General features: G+C 42.2%; 1 protein-coding gene across 4 annotated transcripts in view; it reads right to left on the bottom strand.

The window, feature by feature from the left end:
- Galntl5 (polypeptide N-acetylgalactosaminyltransferase like 5) overlaps positions 1-6,408 on the bottom strand; it is a 28,553-nt gene extending 22,145 nt beyond the window's left edge. Inside the window, exons 1-3 of one of the 4 annotated variants that reach the window (XM_063250776.1) lie at positions 6,208-6,408; positions 4,138-4,970; positions 1,014-1,305 (exon numbers count right to left, since the gene is read on the bottom strand). In XM_063250776.1, coding sequence (XP_063106846.1) covers positions 1,014-1,266 — 253 coding nt within the window. In that variant the 5' untranslated portion in view covers positions 1,267-1,305; positions 4,138-4,970; positions 6,208-6,408. Of the gene's footprint in view, positions 1-1,013; positions 4,971-6,207 lie in introns of all 4 variants that reach the window. The other 3 variants (XM_063250777.1, XM_063250778.1, XM_063250779.1) reach the window with 3 other exon arrangements.
- Between the last annotated feature and the right edge of the window lie 8,113 nt (positions 6,409-14,521).

The raw sequence follows: 14,521 nt of genomic DNA, 5'->3' as shown, positions 1-14,521 counted from the left end.
CTCGACCAGCCACTGACATGCAGAGACATCCCTCTGACAGCCCTGGGCTGGGGTCAGACCATAAGTGGGAGCCAGAGCTCGAAACTCACAGGAGGCCTCTGTGGCCGGCCAGGTCTCACCAGTCCAGCACTGTGCCACTCAGCAGAGAAGTAGGATGGCTCATGCCCCACACAGCATTCTCCCTGGGGGTCCTCCTTGACTTTTTGTTTAGTTTTGTTTGTATTTTTGTTTTCCTTTTTCTCTGCTTCTGCGTGGCAAGAGACTCACAGCAGATTTGGAGTGTGGTCCAAGGCAAGGGTGGACACAGCTTCTGGGGGGCCACTCCGGTTCACACTGAGCTTGGGGCAGAGCAGGGATCTGCAGAACTAGATCTGGTGTCTAATTTTTGCTCTTTATTACTCTCTTTATCTTTTTCTTTCTCTTGGACTTATTTTGTTAAACTAGGTCTTCGTGTCTTAACATGGGAGAAAAGGTCTTACAAACATAATGAGTAGAAAAAACAAGTTCCAAGGATGCAGAATGCAGAAAATATGTAACATCAGATACTTTGTGCAGAGATGTGGAGAAGGTATACACCCATCCGTGCAGGCAGCAGCTTGCCTGTGAGTTTGCAGGGGCGATCTGTATCTGTTAAATTTGATTTCTCTGAAAAACAGAAAGCTACCTAGGGAAAATATGAAAGCCGTGTTAAGTGCACATCTGTGATCCCAGCACTTAGGAGCCTGAAGCAGGAGGATCTCCATGAGTTTAAGGCCGGCCTGGGCTACATAGTGAGTTCAAGGCTACCCTGGCCCATGGGGTGAGACTGTCTCAAAAAAAAAAGAAAAAGAAAAAAAGTTAAATTTAGGTGCATACACACTTGTTTTACAATTTTCTGTGTATAAATATCTATATGTATACATAGCATTTCATGATTTACAAATTAAAACGAATATGCCCTTATTTTTCCAAATATCACGTTTATATGTATTTCCCTGCTAAGAATGGGTAGCAAAGAAAATGAAAATACTCACTTAAGGGAGACTTTGGCTTCTGCTCTATTTGTGTTTTTTCCTCAGCCCAGTCCAGTATTCTGCGCTGCTTCCTTATTTTCTCTGGGGCCTGGGGAGCTTGCTGATATGCATGGGACCATGCCGATGCGGGCTCCTGAGTCTTCTTGTATGGGCTGCTCATATGTTCAAGGTGAAAATACAGACAGAACAGAACTGTCCCAATGCCAAATATGGAAGACCCATAGAATAAATACTGAATCATGTTATATCGCATGGCAAATCTAGCTTTTTCAAAGGTCCGTTTTTCAATTTCCTAAATCAGAATGAGTTAAGAGAAGCAATATTAGATATTTCCATGATTTGTAATCATTTGTTTGCCTTAAATTCAGTTCTAAGTGTCTGAAAGAGATCATTTTGATACCAGTCCTTATCACATACCTAAAGTGTATCTTTTTACTATTAACAAAGCTCTCAAAATTGACATGTATAAAATAATTTATTAACCAGAGAAAACAATATAAAACATATAGTGTTGTTTAAAGACCTCGGTCCCTATTCCCGACTGCATAGCTTGAGGAAATAACATGAAAACATCTTAGCTTAGCCCTCAGATTGTCCGGTGTATTTTGGAGAGTCAGCATAGATCTTCAAAAGTCTGATTTGAACATTTTAGTGCGGTCCTTTCGTCTGTTTCCAGAACGGCACTTGGTTTCTATGCTTCTGACCTTGAGCTTACCCAGGGGAACAAGCCTGCACACACTCCTGAGCTTTAGGGGGCACCTGGACTGCTGTCCAGCCCCTAGGACCCAGAACAGCTCCATCAAAGCACCCGCAAAGGACCTTGGCCTTGGAACCCCACAAAAGACCCTTCCAGTCACCAGATCAACAACTTGGGTCATTTCCTGGCAGACAAAATGCACATCCCCCAGACCTGCAGACTCAGCCTTTGCCAGCGATTGGGGGACCCACCCTGACGTGCTTAGGCAGAGGGAGGGGAGGGTCCTCCCAGGACACACAGTTGAACACCTGATAAAGATCCCAGAAGCACAGTGACAGCTCCTTGACTGAGAGGGAAACACTTTACAAGAGAAATATTTGACTCTTCACATAAAAAATATCAAATGTATAGGAGAGGAAGATAATTTCTAAATTGGGAAAATGACGGATTAAAATAGCCAAGGGCTGGGAATATATAGCTTGGTGAGTTTGTGTAGCTGGAGGTAAGCCCTGGGTTTGCTCCCCAGCACCTCTACCTCCAGACAAACAAATGAACAAACAAGTAAATGATGTTGTTTTAACTTATATTGCCACCATATATTCCTACCAAATGTCTAAATTTTGAAAGCCTTCTGTGTTAACTTTCTCTAAAACCCCAAAACAAATAGAAACCAGTTTAAAAAAAAACTTAAAGAGAAGCAATCATATCTAATATGTTAAGTATATATCTGTAGTTATATGTCAAGATTATTACATAAAAATTAATGTATATTCTTTCAAAGAATTCTAACATATTCAGTAAACTTGGGGAACACTCTTTTTAGAGTAAATGTACAAATAACCCATTTTATTGTTTTACTAGTTAATTCTTACAGTGCCTGTATCACATTATCTTAAAGTAGAGCTTGCTAGTTCTCTGGAATGCAAACCTCACCTCCTAACCCGGCTCTCATACGCCCACAAAACACAGAAAACCCCTGATACCTAGAGAGAGGGGTAACAGGGCTGTGGGTGGCTTTTTGACTCTGTATGCTCAGCAGAAAATCGTGTTATTTACTTCACTAGAACATGCTGACCTCACAGCCTACAAGAATGCAGCACTGATGTGTATGTAAATCATGCTTTGATAGAGATTTGTGTATACAGCAAATAAAACATTTGAGTGCAAAGCACCTGGGGGACTCCTGCAAAAAGAAAAGGCAGTTAAACATCATCAGCAGTCCACACACACGCACGCACACGCAGGCACATGGGTTAAAGCATAAATCTGGATTTACTGTTGCTGAGTTTGTTTTAAAACGTGAAACTTTAAGGTCAGGATAGTATGACCTGTTTTAGAGAATGACGTGAGTAGTTTTTCTGTAAATAATCAGTATTTTAAAAAATTGCTAGCCTGGCATGGTGGCACACTTCTGTAATTACAGCACTCATGAGGCTGAGGAAGGAGAGTTGTTGCAAATTCGAGACCAGCCTGGGCTACAAAGTGAGCTCAAGGCCGCCTGAACTGCATGGTGAGACCCTGCCTCAAAAAGACAAAAAAAAAAAAAAATTTTTTTTAAGTCACTGTTTGCCGTACATAATGTTTGTATTTCTTGTGTGGAGTGGATGCTTGTATATAACACATCTTAATTCATTTATTAATCCTCTTTCCTCCCCTTCTCGTCCCTTCCTCCATCTCTTTAGCTCCTCTCCACTTACCTCTTACTTCCTATTATCTGTTATTTTGCTTTTTATTCAGACTTTGGATTTCTTACAAAAGAGAAACCATGCAATATTTAAGGTTGTATGTCTGCTTTATTTCACTCAACATTATGTTCTCAAGGCCTATCCGTTAATAATCAGTATTTTTTAATTTGTTTTTTGTGAGATAGAGTTTCACTATACAGTGCAGGCTGGCCTTGAACTCACTATGTAGCTCAGGCTGGCCACAGATTCCCAGTAATCCTCTTGCCTCAGCCTCCCGAGTGCTGGGATTACAGGCATATACCACCATGCCTGGCAATAATCAATATTTTTTAACTCTTTGCCTTCCTGGGACAATCTTAATACTTCTCTCCATTCAAGATCTACCACCCTCCACAACCCTAAAGGCTTTTCCCCCTAATGACTCATATAATGAAAACCAGACTGTTTTTTTAAAGAACAAAACCATTCCAGGGCCCAGTCAGCCCCAAAAGCTGAGGTCACTCCCTCTTGAGAAACCAAGAAACACTTTTGTTCTTTTTTGGTACCAGAAATCAAACTCAGGCTGCTGTGCTTTCCAGGCAGACGCTTATGCCACTGAGCTGTATTCCCAGCCCTGAAATCAAGAACCTCTTCATCCTAATCCCCCGAGTTAGGACCCCATTCACAGTTCAGCCACGTGTCACACAGCTCCCACTGACTCTAAGTGAAATGGCTTCCTGGCACACTGGGCCCCTCCACCTACCACTGAGGAAGCTGGGTCCTGTATTTGCCAGGCAGAGGTGTAGACAGAGTTAGGTGGAGTCCGAGTGGATGAACTGGGAGTCACAATGTTTATCTGGATGGCAGATTCTGTGGTGCTGGACTGTGCCCGTCTGCTCTCTCTGCAGATGCCTCACAAAGCCTGGTGACATCATACAGGGTGTCCCCAGCCCGCTGGGGCCCCTCTCTTGTAAGCCCCAGCCAGAATCCAGTGGTCTCCAAGTTCAAAGGGGCCTTCCAGAACACCCCAAAATTTTTACTCCTCCACTGAGGAAGTAGACAAGCCTTGTAGCAATTAAGGTCAGAAGGCAGGGTAACCCCCTTCCCAGATAGAGTAGAGTACTGTTTAGCTGTGGTGCAGTAAACTTAAGAAAAGCAACCTTTCTGAGCCCACAAGAAATTTAAACTGACTTAATTATTCTCTGTTAATCAGCATTTAGATGTTAGTAAAAAAAAAAAATAGATGTTAGTGTGTGAGTTTAGTCAAAGGCTTCTGAAATTTTCTCCTCTGCAGCTCTGAACTGATTTATTTTCCCTCTGCGGAGCAGACTCAGCGATTTACCTGGACCAGACATGGGCTTCCAGACTGAGGGCGGGAGCATGCCTTTCCCAGGGGAGGCAAGATGGGTGATAATGAGCTCTGTGCAAGACTCTTGAACCTTCTTTCCGCAGCCTGGATGGGAAGGTGTTCCTTGGCCCTTTAATGGTAATATTAACTCAACATTAATATTAAAAAAGTGAGTTTGGGGCTGAGGGTGCCACTCGGTGGTAGAGAACTTGCTTAGCATGTGCAAGGCCTTGTGTTCAATCTCAGCACTGCCAAAAAAAAAAAAAAAAAAGTGAGTTTTTATTTATGATAATCCCCAGCCAAAACACAATCAAAATATCCACCAATAGCTTAGAAGAATGAATAAATTACCACAACAAAGAATGGACAGCTGTAGTGAAAAAGACTGAATTAGAGACACATGCCCAACACAGAGACATGGGAGTTTTACAAGTGTCAAAAGCAATGATTCCGTTGTCACAAAATAAAATCTTTCGGAGAGAAGTGCACCGAGGCCAGGACAGTAGCATTTTGTATACTTTTTTACTGAGAGCTCTTTCACATACCACAGAATTCACCCTTGTGAAGTTTACGGTAAAGTAGGTTTTAGTATCCCCCCAAAATTGTGTAATCATTGCTACTATCTAATTTCAGAACCTTTTTATCAATGCAAAAAGAAACACAGTAAAAACCAGCGGTCACTTCCTGGAACTCCCTGTCTGTGTCCTGCCTCTCTGGATTCTCCTGTTCTAGACATTTCGTGTAGATGAAATCATACGGAATGTGATATTCTTGTCTGCCTTCTTTTAGCATATTTTCATGGTGGCCTTTGGTGAGATGCTGCTCACATTTGGTGAAGAAGAGGAGATGCTTCTATTTTAGAGGGACCAGAAGACCCCAAATATTAACACTTCTCAGTTTGAACCACCCAAACCCCAGGACATTCATTGAGACTGTCCACTGTTTCCTCTGCAACTCTGGTATCCTTCAAGTAGAGTCCATGGCTAGCTTTCAACACAATCTGCCTTTTAAAATCTCTTTTTAAAAATTCAATAAAGTTCCAGAATATAAAATCACACAAAAATCAATTTTCTGAATGCTACCAAACAAACACCAGTCTGAAAAAAAAGAAGTTAAGAATTAGCAATTCCACTCATAACATAAAAAGAATAAAACTTTTAGGAATAAACCTAACCAAAGGGGTGAAATACTTATACACTGAAAACTAAGGAACATTGCTGAAAGTAATTAAGATCAGACTAAATAGAAAAATATCCCGCATATATGTGCCAGAAGATGTAATATTAACATAACAATAATATTAACCACTACTCAAAGCAATCTGAAGACTGAATGTAATCCCTATCAAACTCCTAATAGCACTTTTTTTGTAGAAATAGAAGTGATCATTCCTAAATGGAGTCTCAAGAGGCCCCTGTGTTAGTCCACTTAGGTTCCTATAACAAAATACCATAGACTAGTTACCTTACAAAAATAAAAACTTACTCTGTCCCAGCTCTGGAAACTAGGAATTCGAGACAAAGGTGGCTGCAGACTCAAGGTCCAATCAGGGCCCACTTTATCCTTCACTGTTGGCAGCTTCTCACTGTGTCCTCACGTGGCATAAAGGGCACCCTTGTAATGGCAAAGCCCCTCTGACCTGATCACCTTCTAAAGGCTCCATCTCGTAATACCATAGCCTTAGGATTAGGATTTCAACTCTAATTCTGAAGTGGGGGCAGGCCCACAACCATTGCATCACCAACTCCACTGAAATAGTCTCGAAAAAGAAGAACAAAGATGAAGGGTCACTTCCTGAGATCAGAGCAACGGAAACCAAAACAAATCCCCAAAACCAATGTGGTACTGTCGTAAAACTAGACAGAAAGAAAATAAAGCCCAGACGTGAATTTCAGAATATATGTTCAGTTGACTTTTGATTAAGATATCAAAGTTATTCAATGGGGAAAGGGTGGTCTTTTCAACAGTGGTGCCAGAAAAGCTGTTGTCCCACATACAGAAGAAAGAAGTGATAATTCATATTTTATGCCATACACAAAAATAAATTTTAAATGGATCAAAGATCTTAAATGTAAGAGCTAAAACTAAAACACTTAGAAGGAAACATAAGAGGAAAGATTTGACACTAGATTTCCAATGATCCTTGAATATGACGTCAAAACCACAGATAACAAAAGGAAAAATATATAAATTAGACCACATCAAAATTCAGAACTCTGGGGCCACCCTGGGTTATATGGTGGGTTCAAGACCAGCTTGAACAACATAATCTGTCTCAAAAAACAAAAATAAAAATAAAACCCCCCTGCTCCTCAAAAGGCACCATCAACAGTAAGGCACAGTAGAATTGGTGAAAACTGGAGACCCCGGCAGTGGGCTCCAGTCTCCTGCCAGGTGTTTGGGGCACAGCAAAAAGGAAGAGCAAGAAACAAAACGGAGGTGCAGTGGGGAACCGGGTGAACGGTTGTTCACGGGATCAAAAGGCCCCGAGGCAGCCAGAACCCGGACACTTATTGATGGAGGGAAATGGTGAGAGGATTGTGGGATCAGGGAGGCGGAGGCGGTCTTATGCTAATGAGGGTCTTATGTTAATTGGGACATGGGGAGAGATGGCCGGTGACCAGGGAGTATGTCCTTTCCCCAAGGTGAAACTCTTTTCCTATTACTGCTCGGTCCTCAAGGAACCAGGATGTCTTCAGCTGATGTAATCTTGCCCTGGAAAATCACAGTATCCGGGCTTCAGCTGTGACCAGAAGAAAGCAGGGAAACTATCCGATCTGATTCAAAGGGCAGGACCAGGACTGCTTGGACTTCCCCTAGACTCAGCTTATCATCTGTGGCCCCTAGCAGAAAATGATTGCAAGTTTGTGTCTAATAAAGGGTTAAGGTCCAGAGTACAAAAACAAGTCCCACAATGATAACAGCAATTAAAAAATCCTAAGTATCCTGATTTTAAAAATAGGCAAACACACAAGGATTTAAACAAATACGTCTCTAAAGAAAATAGGCACCTGGCTGATGAGCACATGGGAAGACGTTCAATATCACAAATCATGGGAGAAATATGGAGAAATCGAAACACTTGTGCCCTTGTGGGAATGATATAGGAAATGAAACCCCAGACCTACTATGTTCAGTATGAGCTCGTGTTCTCTAAAATCGAAGAATGAATTTTAGCAACAATGGAGGTGAAGAGTAGAATATATTTATTGAGAGAAAGAAAGTTTCTGTTTGAAGAGACACAGAAGGGGGCCCGAGCAGGTTGCCCAGGACTCTGTCCTTTCCAGGGACTTTTATAGAGTGAAACTATGGGTGCAAGGTGGGGGAAGACTAGGAACTCACAAAGCAGATGGGCATAAGGTGGTACATAACTACAGTTAGCCAATAAGATCAATAGTCCAGGTAAAATTGATTACATTAGGGACAAATGGGGACGGGAGTCAAGTATGAGCAGACATTCTAGGAGCTGTGACCTTTCCCCTAGGGGGATGGGATGGTGACTCCAGGGTGAGAGGGTACCAATTAGAATATCAGTTCTTAGGATGTAGATGTAGATGCATTTGCTTGCTTCTTTGTCTTGAGACCTAGTCCACAGCAGAAGGTGTCTGTTTCCCCTGCAGTTGCCAGGTGTCTATACTGACTCCATTGAGGACCCAGCCCTGTCTCACTGCCTATAATATTTTAACTAACTCAGCTGCCTGCAACAGTAATGTTACATGGTAAAGCTGCTATGGAAAGCAGTGTTTCTTGAGAAATGAAACACAGAGTTACCATATAACTGAGCAATTCCTAACTCTACCCAGAACTTCATGAAAAATATATTGAATGTATATTCTTGAAGTGATATTGGTATACCACGTTCCCAGCAAAATTAGACACAATTGCTAAAAGGTGGAAACAGCCCAGTGTCTATGGAGAGGCACAGCAAGTGGGTAAACAGAAGTGGCATACACGTACAATGGAATATTATTCATTTCTAGAAAACAAAGAGATTCTGACAAGGCTATGGCACAGGTGAACCTTGAGGACATAAGTGAAATACTAAGGTCACAGAAAGACACACTGCTTGATGATTTCACCTATTCAGAGATTCCCTAGAGCAGTCAAAACCATAGCAACAGAAAGCTGAATGGCACCACCAGGGCCTGGAGGAAGAAGACTGGGATGTTACTGTTTGACAGTTCAGAGTTTCAGTGTCACGTAATGAAGAGTACTAGGGAATGGAGGGTACCAAGGTTATAAAACACTGGGAATACATTTATTGAACTTTACACCTACGAATAGTTACGAAGGTAAATTTTATGTTACATCTATTTCACCCTCATTAAAAACTGGGGGCCTGAGGGGGAGAAGCCACACACACCACGGTTCTTTTTGTTGCTCTCACATCAGTAGTACGACAGCCAAGGCATTGGCCGAGGCACCACATCCTGTTTGTCTAGCATTTCACTGACAAGGGTGAGAGCCATAGTGATCATGACGCCGGGGATAGCTCTCCCCACTTCACCATTGCGGTCTGTAAGTAATCCAGCTCCCAAACCCCATCCTGAGGGTCTGCCTCCTAGGACTATCCCTGCCACAAACAGTTGGATTTTGGCTTCCCAGAAAGGAGAGGCAGAAGCAGAAGCTGCTGTGCTGTTCTTTAACCAGGGAGAATAATCCCAAAGAGCGAGTGAGGGGCAGGGTGAATGAGACACAGGAAATGTGGTCATATTGGTCATATGTCCTCAGGTGCTGTTACCAAGCACGACTGATCCATTGCTCCTGAGAAGTCCTGTCCACTGTGGGTCAAGGTTGTCCATAAGAATAGAAAGAGAGGAAGATTCACCAGTGAACCCTGTTATGGCTGTGACTAGAGGTTCCCCCAGAGCTGCATGTGATCATAGGTGGGGCTTTTTCAGAGGTGGCTGGATCTAGATTGTGTGACACGGGGACTGATTCATGTTGCAGGCTCAAGGGCACTAGGGTTAAGTATGTGAGTCGTACCCACCCTGAGGACCCTGGGTAAAATATAAGGGATCCAAAGGGCTGTGGTCTTCCTCTGCTTGTTCTGTTGCACTCTGCTCTCCATGGACAGTTTTTCCTCTGTGATATCCCTCTGCTGTCCTGGGTTGGAGCCAGCCAATTATGGACCAAAACCTCTATAAACTGTAAGCCAAATAAACTTTTCCTCCCTTCACTTGTGTGTGTTGGGTATTTGGTCTCACCAACAAGAAAAGTAACTAAGACAAGCCCTTCTTTTCAACTGGCTGCGATTTCGTGCATACACTATAACACACTAGCTATACCCACTTTTCCAACCCTACTCACGTCACCCCATCCCCACTACCCCCTAGGAGTACTACTCCTCTCTTTTCAGCAAAATCCTCAGTGATTATCTGCCAAATCGCATGATCACTATTGTGTCTTCTACTGTCGCCTGGTGGGTAGGGCGATGAAGTATTTAGAGGTCTTACGGTCTGCTGCAATTCTTAGAAAATCCACCAGTGGGGAACTGGTGAGCAATCTGGAGGAGGGCTATGTAATAAAACCCACAAGTCTCTTGGGGAAACCCTGGCTGGCAAAGGCTTGTCACCATGTACACTACTGCGGCTTGAGTAATTGTTGCCAATTTACTGCAAAGCTAACTGGAATTTTCTGGTCTGTCTTGCCTACCAACCTGTGAATTCCTGGAGGGACGACAGCATTGTTCACGTCTGTCCTCTGGGAGTTGTTCTGCCCTGTCTGCAAGTCCCAAATGGGATTGGGAAACTGCAGTATGATTGGAGGTTGAGGGGGATCTGTTTTAACACTTGCAGGAAAAGCCTGGGACTTTCCTGTGGCTAAAAGGAAATCAGGAGGCTGAAGCAGCATGTTTTGTGCCAAATCAGTAGGGAAGTTTCATCTTATTTGATTCTAACTAAACCATCACAAAGGGAAATAAAGCTGCCAGAGTTATATTCTTAAACTGAGAAGAAAAAGGAAAACACACAAATAGGGGAAGGGATCCTCTTGTTAAGATAGATCAAAGTTTGAACTTAGAGCCAGGAAACCCATCTTTTGGTCCTGAGTGTCCTGAGGGAAAGGAACAATGCTCACAACAAAGGGCAGAAAGCCAGACAGACATGGGTGACGGAAGTTAAAGCAAGTGTAAAAATTGCCAGTTATTGCAAACCATCCAGTGTTCAGTGAATTTCTGTTGCTAGGACAAAATGTTTGAGGCAATCAACACACAAAGAGAAAAGCTTTATTTTGGCTCAAAGTTTTGGAGGTTTCGGTTCACAATGGCTGGGTGCACTGTGGTCAGGCCCGTGGTGCCTGAGGAAGCTGCTCACCTTCTGACAACCAGGCAGGAAGAGGAAGAGACCAGTGTCCACAGTTCCACCATGACCTGAGACCTCCCACCAAGCCACACCCCAAAAGTTTCCTCTGTGCTCCAGTGGTGTCAAGTTGAAGAGCAAGCCCTGAGTACGTGGGCTTTGGCTTTGGAGGACTCTTCCAGATCCAAATGATAGCACAGGCCAAGCATTTTGAGGATTGTTAGCAGGACCTTAGACTGGCTGTCTCTTGTGTTCCAGTGTGAGTGGAGACACATAAGGGGAGCACCATGTGATGATGGAGACGGAGCTCAGGGGACAGTGTCCACGAGTCACGAATGCCAAGAGCGGCACCAGCAACCGAAGCAGCAAGGAAAATTCTGCTCTGAGTCCTGGGAAGCCTGGACTCCCTGACCCCTTCATCCACTTTGGCCTCCAAAAATAATAAGATAGTAAGTTCCCAAAGTCTTAAACCATTGTTAGATTAAATTATGAGAGACCATTGTTTTGAATTAGATTCTTTCAATAGGTCCCCGAAGAACAAACTAAAAATCAAAACGGAATCACTTGTGCTGAAGTTCCGTGTGGCCACACTGAAAATAAGTTATCTGGCTTTCTAGGAAATCAAGAAGGTAGAAGGCAAGTTTCTTTTAGGCTGGGAGAGATGGAAGAAATTTATTTATTGATGAATGCTTTCCTTCAATACAGTAACAGGCAAGTTTTAAAAATAGGCCAATTCCAACTGAAACGCTAACGAAGGACTCTGGGTATAATACTTAATTAACCTCACAAAAAAGTAACCTGAGGCTAACCAGTCAGCTACTGTTGCTCTGTCTTATAAGAAAAGTAACTTTAAAACCAAGCTACATTTTTTTGTCTTTGTTTCTGCTTTTTTAAAATAGGCATTTTCTATCTATAAACCCAACTTCCACTGCTCAGCCCACTGGAACACCTGCTCTGTTTTTCTGGTGTGAAGTGGTCCCCAATTTTTAAAAAATTAATTAGGTTTATTGGTACATTTTAGGTATACATAATGATCACATTCATTACAGGGAATTTGTACCTGTACATGATGTAACTTGGTTTTTTTTCCCATTCGTCCACCCTCTTTTCACCCCTCTTCCTCTCCTTGTTTACAAAAGCTTTGTTTCCATTTTTCTTCTTTTATCATCATTTTTTCTCCCTTCCTTCCTTTCCTCTTCACCCATCCCTAGTTCCGTGTCCCATCTGAACATTTTCTTCCTATTCCACAATATCTGTTATATATTTTCATCCTTATTTATACTTTTGGTTTCTCAGAGAAGCAATGAAATATTTACACATGTGTGTCTGACTTATTTTACTTAAGAGCATGATCTCAAGGTGCATCCATTTAGCTAGAAATGTCTCAAGCTTATCCCTCTTTATGGCAGAATGGTACTCCATTATATTAAAAAATCCCATCTTCTTTAGCCATTCATCAGTTGGTGGGCATTTGGGATGTCTCCAAGATTTAGCTATTACAACTGTGCTGCTATGAATGTGGAGGTGCATCTATCGCTATGGTATGATGTTTTTAATTTTGGAGGGGGGAAGATATCAAGAAGGGGAATACCTGGGTTGAACGGAACCTTTAGTCTTAGTTTTTTGAGGAAGCTCTATACTGATCTCCACAGTAGTTGTACCAGTCTACACTCCCAGCAATAGTGGAGAAGGGTTCCTTTTTTCTCACAGCCTCTCCAGCATTTGTTATTGGTTGATTTCTTGATAATAGCCATTTTTTCTGGAGTGAGATGCAATTCCAGTATGGCTTTAATTTGCATCTCTCGAATGACCAATGATGTAACGTTTTTTTATATATTTACTTGCCATTTCTACTACTTCATCTAGATACTTCAAATGGTTTAATTTCAGATGCCCATTTTTGGATAGGGTCTTTAAATTTGGGCGGGTCTGATTTTTTTTAGTTCATTATCTATTCTGGATAGGATATATACTTATATATTTCTTTGTCTGAAGAACAGCTTGAAATTTTTTTTCTCACTGAAGTGGTCCCCAATTTTAGAATAGCAAAATAAATCCAATTAAAATCTTCAAATTAAATTGTGACACCATGTTCCATGACTGTACCTGTTACATAACAGGCGCTAATGGATATTTGCTAAATTAATTACCAAATAAATATAACTCCTGGGAAAACACCAAAGAAATTGGAAGGCAATGATAAAACATAAATATCTTTGAGGAGAGAGGAAGGAGAGGGGGAAATAAATAATTAAAATTTAATTAAATGACTCAGTCTTAGACCTGGTTGTAACCAACTAGCATAGTTAGGCTCATCAATGCAGAAAGTTCTAATTCATTCTGTGTGGAGAACCACCCAGATGACTCTCTTTGATTCTCCTTGAAAAGAGGAGCGGCTGTCTCCATTTTGGATAAACTTGGCCCTATCTCCATGTATTGCTGTGCACAGAGCTGGCTGGGCTATTTCTTTGTCCCTTCAAGTGGCTTTAAGCACTGTCAGTTGGGCTGGCTGAGAAGCTGATGTGTGATCTCTGAAGCAAGGTGTTACCCCAGCCAGGTAACAGGATGGAGAGTTGTTGGCTGGGACTAAGCCTCAAGAAAGAGGCTATGACTTCCCAGGGCAAAAAAATACTATACATCAGAACTGAAGCGCTGACCCCAAATTATTAGATACTGTTGTAGCTTGGCATAACTGACTCCATCCTGAGCCCTGTATTTAACTAGTGCCCTGTATTTGACCCAGGAAAATGGAAAATTACTCAGGGTATAAGTCCCATGAGAAAAGCAGAATGAGCTGTACCCGCAGGAGAAAAATTAACCTGCTCAACAAAAGAAGCAGGATACAGGTGTCAACTAAAAATTAATATGAGTCTAGCTAAACTGTTTCCAACAGGATGTCTTTTTGTAGTTCTCTGTTTAAAAGCTTTGTAATTTTCCAGGTCATGGCTACACTGTGGGACTCTGAAATGGGTCCATGCAAGTGGTCGCTGAGCTCAGCTAATTAAATTCCAAATTTATCAAATTGGCTGCTTGGATTCCTATATTGTTTACTAACCCTCTTCAGATACGACCCCAGTTGTGTTATGTAGACTAACCCTCTGCATTGCAGAGGTGATCTTAATACAAGGGAAAGAAACTCTCAGCCTACTAGATGTCTGATAGGAGTTGATGTTCTCTAAAACCAAAGAATGAATGTTAGGAGCAGTGGAGGGTAAGAACAGAATATATTCATTGAGAGAAAGAAAGCTGCTGTCTGGGATAGAGACAGAAGGGGTTCCCAGGAGGTCTGCCTTTTCTAGGGACTTTCATAGAGCAAAACCACCAGGTGAGATAGGTCAGAAATGGGGAAAACTTGAAACTGGCATGAGGTGGGACAGAATTATGGCCAACCAGTAAGATTATGAATGTAGTTACTCAGGTAAAATTGATTAAATCGGGACCAATGGGGAAGGATTCACACAAGTGGGCATGAATACAGAACAGGGGCTTTGCCTCTAGGA

The sequence above is a fragment of the Cavia porcellus genome, unplaced genomic scaffold (assembly GCF_034190915.1).
Source record: "Cavia porcellus strain 051 isolate PalLab524CR breed Dunkin Hartley unplaced genomic scaffold, mCavPor4.1 scaffold_6, whole genome shotgun sequence".
Taxonomy (NCBI): domain Eukaryota; kingdom Metazoa; phylum Chordata; class Mammalia; order Rodentia; family Caviidae; genus Cavia; species Cavia porcellus.
The sequence above is the reverse complement of the archived record's forward strand: the minus strand, read 5'-3'. Positions and strand labels throughout refer to the sequence as shown.